Below are 14,545 nucleotides of genomic sequence, written 5' to 3'. Positions count from 1 at the left end.
CCACAGTAATAGTAGTAATAATGCCATTTTCCCAGAAGTTGTGTATTCATAGTTCAACATGACACTCATTTGTTTGTGCAGTTAAAAGTAAATAGTTGGAAGCACTAAACTCAAGATGATTATCTTAACAGTTTTTGCAGTCAAATGAGCAACAATATATTGAGTTTCTATGTTTGTTATTGTATAATGAAATGAATAATCATACATTTATCTTACAGCAAATAGCAGATCTGATTAAATGTGATCCCAAAGAGGTTGTCTTTACATCTGGTGCGACTGAGTCAAATAATATTGCTATTAAAGGTGTTGCAAGATTTTATAAAAGCAAAAAGAAACATGTTATTACAACACAGACAGTAAGTTCTTATACGTAACAGACTTTCCATGTGCTCTTCAAAACCATTAGTTTCTTTTTAAGTTCTGAGTCATTTTTTGTTTTGTTTTTAGGAACATAAATGTGTACTGGATTCTTGCAGAGCTTTGGAAGCGGAAGGTTTTGATGTCACTTTCCTTCCTGTAGGACCTAATGGTATTATATCACTGGCTGACTTAGAAGCGGCCATAAGGCCAGACACTGTTATTGTGTCAGTGATGAGTGTGAATAATGAAATTGGAGTGAGACAACCGATCAAGGAAATAGGTGAGGCTTAATAATTAATTTGCATTTTTTAAAAGAGTAAATTGTTATTTGACAGTGTATTATTATATTTTTTAAGCCACGACTTAATAATGGTCAAACAGCCTTTAGCACATTACTTGATAATGCCATAAAAGCCGAAATCTGGGTGGTACAAAAGATAAATATAACAACACAGTCAAATGGCCCTTCACTCTATTAAAAAGTATTGCATGGCTATGGCTCATCGCCCTTGAAAACTTTGTTTATATTTGCTGATATTTCTTGCAAAACAAAGCTTTGTGCTAATTGGTCATACTGCATCTGAAGGAGAATGACAGAGTGTTGTCAGCACTGGAAAAAGTAACAATAATATTATTTACAGAGACAGAAGATGATTAACTTTTGAAATTTCTAGATGAAGGATTGTTTATTGTCAAGCAGTAGGAAAAGGAATATAAGATAGATTCTTGTATCCTCAACCTCCAACGATATTGATGTGCGCATGGAGTCCACTGGCAAAGATACTACTTATATGGTCTCTATTTCCCCCAACAACGGGCACAAGCAAGACTGCTCATTGTAACCATGTATCATCTAGATTTCCTCTTCTGGGACCTCACGACTGCTTCATAACTATTGTAGTGGTGAGCATGGGGTCATAAGAACTGACAGCACCTATTTCAGTTCTTGTGCTGCAGACTGCCACCTCAGATTGTCCTCATGACTCTGACTCTGTAACTCATGGTAGGAGTCCTTGTTCACCGGCTCTTTTTTCTTGGTTCTACTTCCTTTGTTTTACGTCTTGACCCATTTACTTTACATCAGATTTTTTGGCTGGAATAATTTTTGGTCCTCTTCTGGGTTTGTTATCCATTTTTCCAATTTTTTTCCTGTAGTGTTGGGGACAGATGCCTTAAATAGTGGCACCTGCCTACAGCATAAAAGACCATCTGTGCACAGTAACTACATAGACTATCTGTGTTTATAAGCCAACCCAACATCGTGAGGTCATTATGTACCCTTTCTGTAGAGTCCTCTGAAAACACATGAGATCATACTTTTGATGGCTGAACTGCTAGCTCCTCATGCACGTCGAGTTGTAGATGCCCACCATCTTGGGGGATGAGAACTCCTGGCAGCAGTTATCACACCAGATGACTTTTACTGCAGCTGGAACAGATGGAGATCCTTTCAGAGTGACAAAATCATTTTATTTTATGGAAGAAATAGAAGATAAATTTGAAGAAGTAAGCACATTGGAAAAGATGTGAAATGGATCACTATTAAAGCCTCCTCTGTTGCAGAATATCAAACACTTGAACATGGGAAAGACTGGGTCACATGCCAGTGATCATTATTTCACATAAAACTTTGAATACGATATGAGGAGTTCTCCCACAGAGATCTTACGTTCCAGACAGACAAGGAGGTACATTCTAGTCTATAGTGCCAAAGTGTACATTGTGTGTGATGTGTACAAAAATGTCCATAAGATAATTGGATAGATACAGATGCTTTCATATCAGCTTCTGAAGGAAATGTCCTTCCAGGAAAGGTTAAAGTTATGGTATACATGTGTGATGTGAAGCTTTGTGTCCCACCACCCAAAAAATGTTTTTAATGCTTACATTTTTGAACATGTCATGCCACTATTTGGCAGACCCAATATGTGGAAACTGTGGAAGATCACTTGTCAATAACCACCTTTGTCTGTAAATTGTACAAAACACCATCCTCAACATTCACTGATTTGCTCAGTATTTAAAAAGAAAAAGGAATACATGAATATGAAATGATGGACCGTTTGTCATACTGAGGCAAGAGTAAAGTATGAGCGAATGTACATTCAGTCAACGTGATGACAAATTATTTCAGGATCAAAAGAGAGAGAAAAAAAGAAAAAGACGAAGAGCAAAGCAAAGATAGTTCTTCAATTCTGATGGAACTGGAACTCTCCTTGACAGCAGAAGAATCTGTGGACACAATGCCAACTGCGGTGGCCTGGTGTAATGTTAAGCGCTCTCTATACAGCTTAAGCATTTTCGTGGACTTACTTGTTGAAGAATGCTGGTTCTGCTTTCTTGCAGCACCGCTGTCTTCTGCTAGCACCGGACGCTTCTCCGAAGATTTCACTGCTAGGAAGGGAAAATATTCACTCTCTCGCGCTCTCTCTCTTTTCTTATTTAAAAAAATACGCTACTCTTGGAATATCATTCAATGCACCAGAACATATTTATTTCCACTTTGTACAAAAAAACAACTTAACTTTATGACGTAAGCCCACACATTATTGGGCACCCAGAGTCAGTTAATTACACATTTTAGAACACAATTAATACATAAGCTTTTGTCATGGCTGACTATCCACGTCCAGTCCACGTTCTCTCGACAGCATTTCAACATCTAATAAACAGTCATTATTTCGAGTCTCTCCATTTGTTTTTTAACAATACAATGCTACATTACTCTTTGCATCCAGCCATGGAGCTTCCGGGCCATATTTGCTTATTCTTGGCAGGTCGCGCTAAACACTTGCCAGTGCCGACGAATTATCTCCCTTCCAGTTTCACCTGCACAAAAAACAATAAATGGGTGCAGTATCCCATGCTCATCCTTAAGCCCTGCTTTAAAATAACACGTGTTGTACTGCATAAAAACATTAGGTACAAAAACTCTCTTCCATCTCCTGTATTTCATTAAGCCGTTGGTATTATCTTTCATAGACATAGTAGTATGATAAACTAATAGTAAAACAAGTATTAGCTATTTCCAATAGATTTATCTACTCTTGCTTCCAGGATTGAGCCAAAATAAATCCCTCCCCTTAGCCAGTTTCAAAGTTCAGGCGTTATTCTGAGTAGAGTCTTTACTTTTTTTAGAAAAAAGCTGTTACAATGATAACCACCGGTTTTCTGGGTCTCAAAAAAAATTAGTTGTACTGGGGGTTTTCTCTTTTTTCTATCTCCTCGCACAGGACTCGTCTTTTCTACTTTAAAAATTTTAGAATTCAAATTTACCAGGAGAAACTTTCCACTACACTCTCAGGTCATTATACCACCCTTTCCCTTTGGGTTCCAATCTATGTAAGGGTTGATACTATGAAAACATCTTTTTCCTCATCCTTGGGTAGGTACGCCCATTCCATTTATACTAAACTACGGTACAGGTCAATCCCATTTTTGGTGCCCCTGCGCGTGCAGTATAGGTCAGCCTCCTCTGGGTCTGCCTACCTGCTTCTCTTTCTCTCATTTCATCTACATCGGATGCGCCCTCCCTATCTTCTCTAACAATGATTCAGTCTTGCCTCTTTTGTACTCCTCTGCACACTATTTTACTTAAAATTTCCTGGTAAAATTTCTATCTACCTCTCCTTTCCTCCTCCTGAGTCCTTCAGCCTACCTGCTTAAATTCTTCGCTTGTTCATTGCTTACAGCTCACTTATACAGCCTTAATAACTAAATATGTTTCGTCCATGGTTGTAACTTTATTTCTTTTCTTTGGGTTATTTGGTCTGCACAATCCTATTATTCATCAGAAACTTATTTGACTCGATACCTCTGGCTTAATATCTATTTCTTTTTATCTCCATTCATATTACTTTGTACTACTATAGCTACGAACACAGGTGGATATACACTTCGTCCCCCCTTGTTTCTTTAGCTTAAGCTTACTATACCATTTCACTTGAGATGCGCAACCGTCATTACTTAGCACATGTGCTCGAGCCCTTCCTGAGCACTACTCCCCCCCCCCCCTCCCCCCCCCCCTCCCCTTATCTGTGACGGTTGTTACATCTCCCTGTGTATTACTTGTCTGCGTCTTTGTATTTAATTGTTTGAGTGTGGAAGTGTGATTGTGCATCCTGATTCTTCGGCCCACTAAGGTTCTTAGTTGAAGATTTATAGAAATCACGGAAAAGAGAAGGACTTAAGTGATAGAAGTATATGAATGTGGACAGAGGGAAAGATAGATTGGCACCCTTAAGAGAACTAAGAAAGGAAATAAAAGAATTGGTTGCTAAGATCGAAGAAAGAAAGAAGACAGCCCCAAAGACAGGAAACCCTTCCCACCACCCTTCCCCAGGATGCCCACTTCACCGGTACTTAAGTGAGAAGCCGGAGGAGGTATGATGTTTGGCATCTCCTGCAGAATGGACATTCTCACCGTCACCTTTGAAGTCCCCGTAGAAAAGATCTTAGCATCTCCTATGGAATGGCAAATGATGAAGAACCAGTCACACTTGTTTGCGAGGGTTGTATGAAGGGCGTGATGTGTAGGTCGTGTCTGTGCCTATGCTACCCACCCCTTTCAAAATTAGATATACCGAGCGAGGTGGCGCAGTGGTTAGACACTGGACTCGCATTCGGGAGGACGACGGTTCAATCCCGCGTCCGGCCATCCTGATTTAGGTTTTCCGTGATTTCCCTAAATCGCTCCAAGCAAATGCCGGGATGGTTCCTTTCAAAGGGCACGGCCGACTTCCTTCCCTGTCCTTCCCTAATCCGATGAGACCGATGACCTCGCTGTCTGGTCTCCTTCCCCAACACAACCAACCAAAATTAGATATAAACCCTCCCCAATCACATCACACTTTATAAAAAAATATAAAACATTCTATAAAAATAGAAATTATATACATTATAATCAAAGAGTTATTCAGTTAGTCACTTCACTCTATATTTCATACACATGTTCAGTTTGTCATCTAGGTATCACTCTTCCTAAACAGTACCATCATATTATATCTCCTGTTAGAATGTTACCCTGTTAGTTTTATCTCATGATTAGAGGTTACTGTTTATTATGACTCCTTAAATTAGTCATGATCGTGTAGTCATTATTGGTCTCCCTTAATACTAATGTGATAGGATAGCTTAAGGGCTATAAATAGATCACAGGATAGTCGAAGATTTGAAGGGAGTTTGGTGTAGGAAAACTAATGTGGAAGTAACACCGAACCCAACTTGGGAACCGGCGGATGTCACTCCGCCCGTTGACACAGAACGTCAACGTCCCTGGGGATTTTGTACATATATCCTTAACATTATACATTCCCTTTTTCTCTCCCATCACAGGGTCTACTAAATATAGGGTTTTTTGGTGTACTATTGATTGAATACGATAAGGTCCTATGTATTTCAGAAAAAAATTGTGTTTCTTTTTTTAGTGCTGAACTTTGATGTGTTGTTTTACTAATACTAAGTCATCTACATATATCTACATATATCCTTATATCCTTAACATTATACATTCCCTTTTTCTCTCCCATCACAGGGTCTACTAAATATAGGGTTTTTTGGTGTACTATTGATTGAATACGATAAGGTCCTATGTATTTCAGAAAAAAATTGTGTTTCTTTTTTTAGTGCTGAACTTTGAATGTGTTGTTTTACTAATACTAAGTCATCTACATGGTATTCTGGGTCAGTTGCGGTTGCATTGTATTTATCTACACTTTGTTGTGCGCTCCTATGTAAGTTTCTACCAACTCTTTCCTGAATTGCTTGGTGATCAGTAGCTTTTTGCTCCGACCATGTAAAACACTTAATTAGAGGTTCTCCTATAAATGGCTTGCCAATGGCTTCTACGGGCGTCATTCCTGTAGACAAATGCGGTAGTCCGTTTAGAATAAGCTCAAAATCTTTGATTCTTTCCGCCCATGAGGTACGAGTGTCGTGGCAATAAGTGCGGCACAACCTACCAATCTCTTTCATTACTCTTTCACAAGGGGTCAAAGATGGATTATAGTTGTATATTAAAATGTGTCGTATATTTTCCCAGGCTAAAAATTCCTTAACTTCATGGCTGGTAAACTGAGGTCCATTATCAGAAAGAAAACACCTCGGTTTACTTGTAGCTATAAAATATTCTTGCAAATACTTGATCAGGATTTGGCCATTAGCCTTCCAAATAGGATACAGTCTTACGTATTTCGACCAACATTCTATAAGTACTAATATATAAGCCACGCCTCCCTTGCCTTTGGGTATGGGTCCAAAAAAATCGGCAGCTGTGAGGTCATGTAATGCTTTCGGAATAATCGGATACATCTTATACTTTACATGGATATTATTCTCCTTAGCTTTCGGACAGATGTCACACGTCTTAATAGTAGCAGTTACCTTACGTCCTAATCGCTTAAAATAATAAAACTTATTCATTTTAGCTATACACTTTTTCACTCCAAAGTGACCATATCCACTATGAATGTACTGTATTAATTTATACTCTGCTATTTCTGGTATACACAGCCGCCAATAGCTTGACTCTTTGCTGGTTCTCCAGAACAAGTTGTGATTTGTTACCTTCCACTGTTCCTGTTTGTTTACTGGTAATGACTCTCTTATAGCATGGCATAGATCTCTGTAAAATAACGGTAATGTTTAATATTTTCCGTTATCGCTTGGGCTAACTCGTGTACTTCCTTTGTTGGATATTCTGTTGTTATAAAATTGAGTGCGAAAACTACCCCAGGTTCTTCTGTACGTTGTAGATCTTTCATGTTTTGAGGTAGCCACGACAAAGCAGTGGGTACTATATTCTCTGATCCTTTTATATATTGTATTTTAATATCATATTCTCGTAAAAACAACATCCACCTCATTAGTCTACTGTGTAATAATCTAGTACTCATTAGTGGTGGTCAGTATACAGGGTGTTACAAAAAGGCACGGCCAAACTTTCGGGAAACATTCCTCACACACAAATAAAGAAAAGATGTTATGTGGACATGTGTCCGGAAATGCTTAATTTCCATGTTAGAGCTCATTTTAGTTTCGTCAGTATATACCGTACTTCCTCGATTCACCGCCATGATTTCATACGGGATACTCTACCTGTGCTGCTAGAACATGTGCCTTTACAAGTACGACACAACATGAGGTTCATGCACGATGGAGCTCCTGCACATTTCAGTCGAAGTGTTTGTACGCTTCTCAACAACAGATTCGGTGACCGATGGATTGGTAGAGGCGGACCAATTCCATGGCCTCCATGCTCTCCTGACCTCAACCCTCTTGACTTTCATTTATGGGGGCATTTGAAAGCTCTTGTCTACACAACCCCGGTACCAAATGTAGAGACTCTTCGTGCTCGTATTGTGGATGGCTGTGATACAATATGCCATTCTCCAGGACTGCATCAGCGCATCAGGGATTCCATGCGACGGAGGGTGGATGCATGTATCCTCGCTAACGGAGGACATTTTGAACATTTCCTGTAACAAAGTGTTTGAAGTCACGCTGGTACGTTCTGTTGCTGTGTGTTTCTATTCCATGATTAATGTAATTTGAAGAGAAGTAATAAAATGAGCTCTAACATGGAAAGTAAGTGTTTCCGGACACATGTCCATATAACATATTTTCTTTCTTTGTGTGTAAGGAATGTTTCCTGAAAGTTTGGCCATACCTTTTTGTAACACCCTGTAAATTTAGATTTCCGAACCCCATATCAAAGTTTGGAACTTTTGTATACTCCACACTATCGCTAGCAATTCTTTCTCGGTAGCAGTATAATTTCGTTCATGCTTATTTAAGCTTCGACTAATAAACGCTATAGATCTATGATCATAGGTTTCTGTTCCCCATTCCCCTTTGAATAATTCTGCTGCAATACTATAATCTGAGGCATCAGTTGTTATCTTAAAAGGTTAATTCATTATGGGATGTTGTAAGATAGGCGCATTTTCTAAAGCTTTTTTTAGTTTGTCAAAGGCTTCTTGGGTCCCTTTGTCCCAATTCCATGACGTACCTTTATGTAATAAACTTAATAGTCTAGGGTCGTTCATTTCTTGGCTTTGCACATAGCATCGATAATAACCTGCCATTCCCAGAAACCCTTTTAGTTGTTTAATGTTTTGAGGAGATTGACAGTTTTTAATAGCCTCGATTCTCTTGGGGTCTGGTTGAAGGCCTTTTACTCCCACGATGTGTCCTAAAAACTTTAATTCCTGCCTCGCAAAATGAGATTTGCTTAACTTTAAGGTGATACCCTTTTCCTTAAATCGCTCCAAAGTTTTTTTCAATGTCCTACAATGTTCTTCCCAAGTAGGTGAAATAATCAAGATGTCACCCACATAAATAACTAGTTCTTTCAATAACTCTCGTCCAATTGCCTTATCAAATGCTCTTATAAATACCGATACTGATATATTTAGTCCAGAAGGTAGTACATTAAAATGGTGAGATTTTCCGTCGAGCAAAAAAGCAGTATACTTCTTTGAATCGGGATGTAACCGGATTTGCCAGTACCCATCCGTCAGATCAACGGAGCTAAAATACTGGGCATCCTTAAATTTAGTTAATAATTCATCTATATTAACCTGACGGTCTCTTTCGGTTTCAATATGACGGTTGAGAGTGCGTGCATCTAGCACCAATCTCACTCCACCTGTAGCTTTTTTTCACTAGTACTAAGGGATTATTATAGACACTCATACTCCTTTCTATTATATCTTGATCAGTCATTTTATTAATCTCCTCCCTAACCGCTTCTTTAAGACTTATAGGTATAGGGTATGGTTTGCGAAAAAATGGAGTCTGGTCCTTAATCTTAAATTTGCAAACATAATCGCTAATGGTACCCGGATTCTCTGAAAATACTGAATGGTATTTAGACAAAATTCTTACTAAATCTGTTTGCTGTTAAATATTTAACACTTCAGATTCACTTACCTTTTTGTGAAAGTCGTCTTGTGGACATGCAGTATTAGGTAACTCTATCTCTGGAGACAACTGAGCTGATGTGGTTAATTATAATCTTTGGTGTTCAGATGTTTGTTTATACACATCGCTGTCCGTCACAAATTAATGCAATGTTTATTCTCGGGTTCCCCACATAAATACAGGTCTCGTCGAAATTTAGTATAACATTAAAATCGGTTAACCAGTCTAAACCAAACAATACGTCTCTATATATGTCTTCCACTACTAGCAAAGGTTGTCAAAACGTCATATCACTTATACGGCAGTGTGCCAAGGTTTCGTATTTAACAACCTTACTCTTCTTTCCAGTTATACCACCTATGTATACCCCAGTTACTGGTAAAACAGGTAAATTACTTTTAGTTTTTAATGTATTAAAGTATTCCTTAGAAATAAGTGGTACTTCACTACTAGAATCGATGAATGTGTGTACTTTGTGGTTTTATATCTCTCCTGTTATAATAGGTTGTGGCGGAATAGTTATTTTGTTCGTTTCCTACAGCAGTAGCCACTCCTTGGTAGGTACTTTATGCATAAAGGAAACCTGTACCCTCTTATTTAGGCCTCTCAATGTATTTTGACAACCTGGGCCCCGGCCCTGGGTCCAGATCGCTCCACGTTTTCCTCATGGGTAGCAACCACGAGACGATTTCCAAACGATGGAACTACGTTACCCCTGTTCCACAGCTGTTGTTGGACACGAATTCCTGCGTAGTTACTGGACCGAGGTTGGACGTTAACGGTCCTCGTGAGCAACCCCCTCTATTTACATTCCTGCTAGGTCAGTGGACTCGGGCAAGATTGGATTCATAATGCTTTGATTGATTATTATGATTCATATTATTCCTCCTAAAACTTTGATTTTCTTGCGCATGCAAGTTCTTGTTGCTGTCTTTATTGATTGGATCAAGTGCATCTACAAAGGATAACAGTTCCTCCACCGTTTTCCACCCACTGCATAGAATATCCTTTCTAGCATAAGTAGGTGGACGTCTTATTAAAATTCTAACTAATCCCTCTTCTTCTATTGGTCGATCTAAATATTTTGCCCTTGTCAAATGCCACTCAAAATACTTGCGCATTATACCCCAGGCATTACTATAGTATTTAGGATCCCACAAATCTGAGATCAACTTCTCTTGTGCACTTGAAGACCAATGTTTTTTCTTAAACTTTTGCTGAAAATCTTCCCAGGATGTGAAGTTTTCAATATTTACTGTGCCCCATTCTGAGGCTTCACCCTCCAAATAGCCTACTGCAAACTCTATTTTCTTAGCATCCTCCCAACTTTTAGGTATGGCTTGGTTAAACTGTTTTAAGACATGGGTGGGGTGTACCTCCCCGTCTGGTTTGAATTTAGGAAACTGTCTTGACAAGCCTGAATTTGATCCCCATTGCAAATCAGTTATCATGTCGTTATTCAATATAATATTTTGGGAAACTGTGCCTTTCTCTAGTTTCTCCTGCATAAGCATGAATTCTTTCCTCATAGTTTCTAAGTCTTTCTTGGTGTTATCTAAATCGGAAGTTAATATAGGCGAAGAGATATCATCACTTAGTTTCTCTTCAATCTTTCATCCTATTAATTCTTCTACTTGTTCTTCTAAGCCATTCAAATTTATAAGCTCTGCAGTCATTAACTTTTCTTCAAAGTTCTGTTCTACGGTTTACACCCGTGATTTGACCCCTGGAATTTGCACCTGTACTAGGGGGGAGCAACTTACCTTGTTTCTGGACATTGGTTTTTAGCGTAGTTAATTCTTGTTCGACCACATCAAATGTAACGTTACATACATTTTTCAAAGAGTCGTATTTTTCGTTAAATTGAGTTTCCAAATTACTACATTTACAGTCTACATCATATTCTAATTTTTGAACTAACCCTTTTAGATGAGCTTCATTTCTTTGTTCTAAATCCTTAAATAAAATATTTGTTTGTTCACTCAGGGAATCGGACAATTCTTTTTTCAATTCTTTTTTTCCATTGTTGCATGTGATTACTTAAGATATTAATTTGAGCCTCTAGTTTTGTGTTTTGCAAATCTAACTTAGAGTTTAATTCTGCCTTCAGTTCGTCCTGTTTTGTGCTCTGTGATTCAAACTGCGCTTTGATAAACCTCATTAATTTGCCTAAATCTGGCCCCTGTTTTTCAATTCCCATAGCCCCCAACAGACTCTACGGATTGATGTTCTTTTTCCATTGTGTTTTGTTTTGCCTTTAATCTAGTTACCATTAAAAGTACACTCGCTTATTTCCAAAACCCCTCAAACTTCACAAACAAGCAAAGGTCAGTAGTCGCTCAACTGGCGTCGGTGGAAGCCGGCGTCGGCACCGGTGTACGGTGGCATCAGCGTCGATGGATGGCAGTGTCGGCGTAGGTGTGCGGTGGCGTCAGCGTTTCCAGACGGTGGCATCGGCGATTTGAGACTAACTGCAGCGTTGTGTGATTTTCTTGATTTCACCATTTATCAGCATGATATTTCTGGATAAGTATCGTGGAATCGCTCTTCAGCCTCGCTGTTATCAGTTGCTATGGCAACTCCCAGCTGGATTTTCCCCCCCCCCCCCCCCCCCCCCCCTATGGTCCTTTCTTTACGCAGTGTAATGTCAAGCTTTCTCTATACAGCTTAAGCATTTTCGTGCACTTACTTGTTGAAGAATGCTGGTTCTGCTTTCTTGCAGCGCCGATGTCTTCTGCTAGCACCGGACACTTCTCCGAAGATTTCACTGCTAGGAAGGGGAAATATTCACTCTCTTGGTATATCATTCAATGCACCAGAACATATTTATTTCCACTTTCTACAAAAAATAGCTAAACTTTATGATGTAAGCCCACACATTACCGGGCGCCCAGAATCAATTAATTACACATTTTTGAACACAATTAATGCATAACCTTTTATTGTGGCTGACTATCCACGTCCACGTACTCTCAACAGCATTTCAACGTCTAATAAACAGTCAATATTTCGAGTCTCTCAATTTGTTTTTTAACAATACAATGCTACATTACTCTTTGCAGCCGGCCATGGAGCTTCCGGACCGTATTTGTTTATTCTTGGCAGGTCGTGCTGAACACTTGCCATCGCCGACAAATTATCTCCCTTCCAGTTTCGCCTGCACAAACAATAAATGGGTGCAGTATCCCATCCTCATCCTTACACCCTGCTTTAGAAAAACGCGTGTTCGAAACGGCTGGAACATAAGTGTCTCCAGACTTTTGTAAAATTCTGGGGGAACTACACAACCAATCAGAATACATTGGAAAACATGTAACACCTTCATCTTCGCTGACCACATGAGCACCTCTTCAGTGATTTTACAGTGGAATTGTCCTTGACAGTTCAGCCCTTCTCTAAGGACCTAGTGGGAGAGAAACCCTATTGAATGTGGTCGCACCCCTCAGGAGTGCAGAGCAGCCCTAGTTTTTGATCTGAAGTACAGGGTAGAACCACTGTTGATGATTCAAAATCATTTGTTGGAATTTTATTGTGATTCCAAAGCAGCAACGGATGCTTGTGCTTTTTCAGCTCTCCTGTTTTGAACCCTCCTGTGGCATGATCACAGAGGGCTGTGACATTGACATATGTGAATAAAACAGCAAATGGTCTAAGACCCCCCCCCCCCCCCCCCCCCCCGATTCCGTAGAAATATTGGAACACGTGAAGCAATACTGACCCTACGGCTTATCTTAGAAGCTAGATTAAGGAAAGGCAGACCTACGATTCTAGCATTTGTAGACTTAGAGAAAGCTTTTGACAATGTTGACTGGAATACTCTCTTTCAAATTCTGAAGGTGGCAGGGGTAAAATACAGGGAGCGAAAGGCTATTTACAATTTGTACAGAAACCAGATGGCAGTTACAAGAGTCGAGGGACATGAAAGGGAAGCAGTGGTTGAGAAGGGACTGAGACAGGGTTGTAGCCTCTCCCCGATGTTATTCAATCTGTATATTGAGCAAGCAGTAAAGGAAACAAAAGAAAAATTCGGAGTAGGTATTAAAATCCATGGAGAAGAAATAAAAACTTTGAGGTTCGACGATGATATTGTAATTCTGTCAGAGACAGCAAAGGACTTGGAAGAGAAGTTGAACAGAATGGACAGTGTCTTGAAGGGAGGGTATAAGATGAACATCAACAAAAGCAAAACGAGGATAATGGAATGTAGTCGAATTAAGTCGGGTGATGTTGAGGGTATTAGATTAGGAAATGAGACACTTAAAGTAGTAAAGGAGTTCTGCTATTTGGGGAGCAAAGTAACTGATGATGGTTGAAGTAGAGAGGATATAAAATGTAGACTGGCAATGGGAAGGAAAGCGTTTCTGAAGAAGAGAAATTTGTTCACATCGAGTATTGATTTAAATGTCAGGAAGTCGTCTTTGAAAGTATTTGTATGGAGTGTAGCCATGTATGGAAGTGAAACATGGATGATAAATAGTTTAGACAAGAAGAGAATAGAAGCTTTCGAAATGTAGTGCTACAGAAGAATGCTGAATATTAGATGGGTAGATCACATAACTAATGAGGAGGTGTTGAATAGGGTTGGGGAGGAGAGAAGTTTGTGGCACAACTTGACTAGAAGAAGGGATCGGTTGGTAGGACATGCTCTGAGGCATCAAGGGATCGCAAATTTAGCATTGGAGGGCAGCATGGAGGGTAAAAATCGTAGAGGGAGACCAAGAGATGAATACACTAAGCAGATTCAGAAGGATGTAGGTTGCAGTAAGTACTGGGAGATGAAAAAGCTTGCACATGATAGAGTAGCATGGAGAGCTGCATCCAACCAGTCTCAGGACTGAAGACCACAACAACAACCCTTTACACTAATATCACTAATGCCCATGGCTTTGCTGCTATTGAACGTTTATCTTTTCCGGCATCTAACTCCAAACCTACAACCTCCATTGTGGTCATCATGAACATCTATATCTTCATGCATAATTACTTCAGTTTTGCAGGCATCACCTACAAACAAATTCGTAGTACAGCAGTGTATGCCCATGTGGCACCATGCTGTGCCAGTCTGTTCATCACCGTCTAGATGGATCCTTCCTAACCACCCAGAATCCCAAACCCCTCATCTGGCTCAGATTCATAGAAGACATTTTCATGATTTGGACTGAAGGTAAAGACACCCTAGCCATATTCCTCCAGAACCTTAACATTTTCTCCCCCATTCACTTAACCGGGTCCTCATCAACCCAACAAGCCACCACCTCAATGT

The 14,545-nt window shown here is 39.6% G+C and overlaps 1 protein-coding gene across 1 annotated transcript in view; it reads left to right on the top strand.

The window, feature by feature from the left end:
• Positions 1-14,545, top strand: part of LOC124615426 (cysteine desulfurase, mitochondrial-like) — a 122,159-nt gene that overhangs the window by 27,683 nt on the left and 79,931 nt on the right. Inside the window, exons 4-5 of the mRNA XM_047143306.1 lie at positions 219-356; positions 448-640. Coding sequence (XP_046999262.1) covers positions 219-356; positions 448-640 — 331 coding nt within the window. The remainder of the gene's footprint in view (positions 1-218; positions 357-447; positions 641-14,545) is intronic.

This window comes from Schistocerca americana, chromosome 5, assembly GCF_021461395.2.
Source record: "Schistocerca americana isolate TAMUIC-IGC-003095 chromosome 5, iqSchAmer2.1, whole genome shotgun sequence".
Classification (NCBI taxonomy): domain Eukaryota; kingdom Metazoa; phylum Arthropoda; class Insecta; order Orthoptera; family Acrididae; genus Schistocerca; species Schistocerca americana.
The sequence above is the reverse complement of the archived record's forward strand: the minus strand, read 5'-3'. Positions and strand labels throughout refer to the sequence as shown.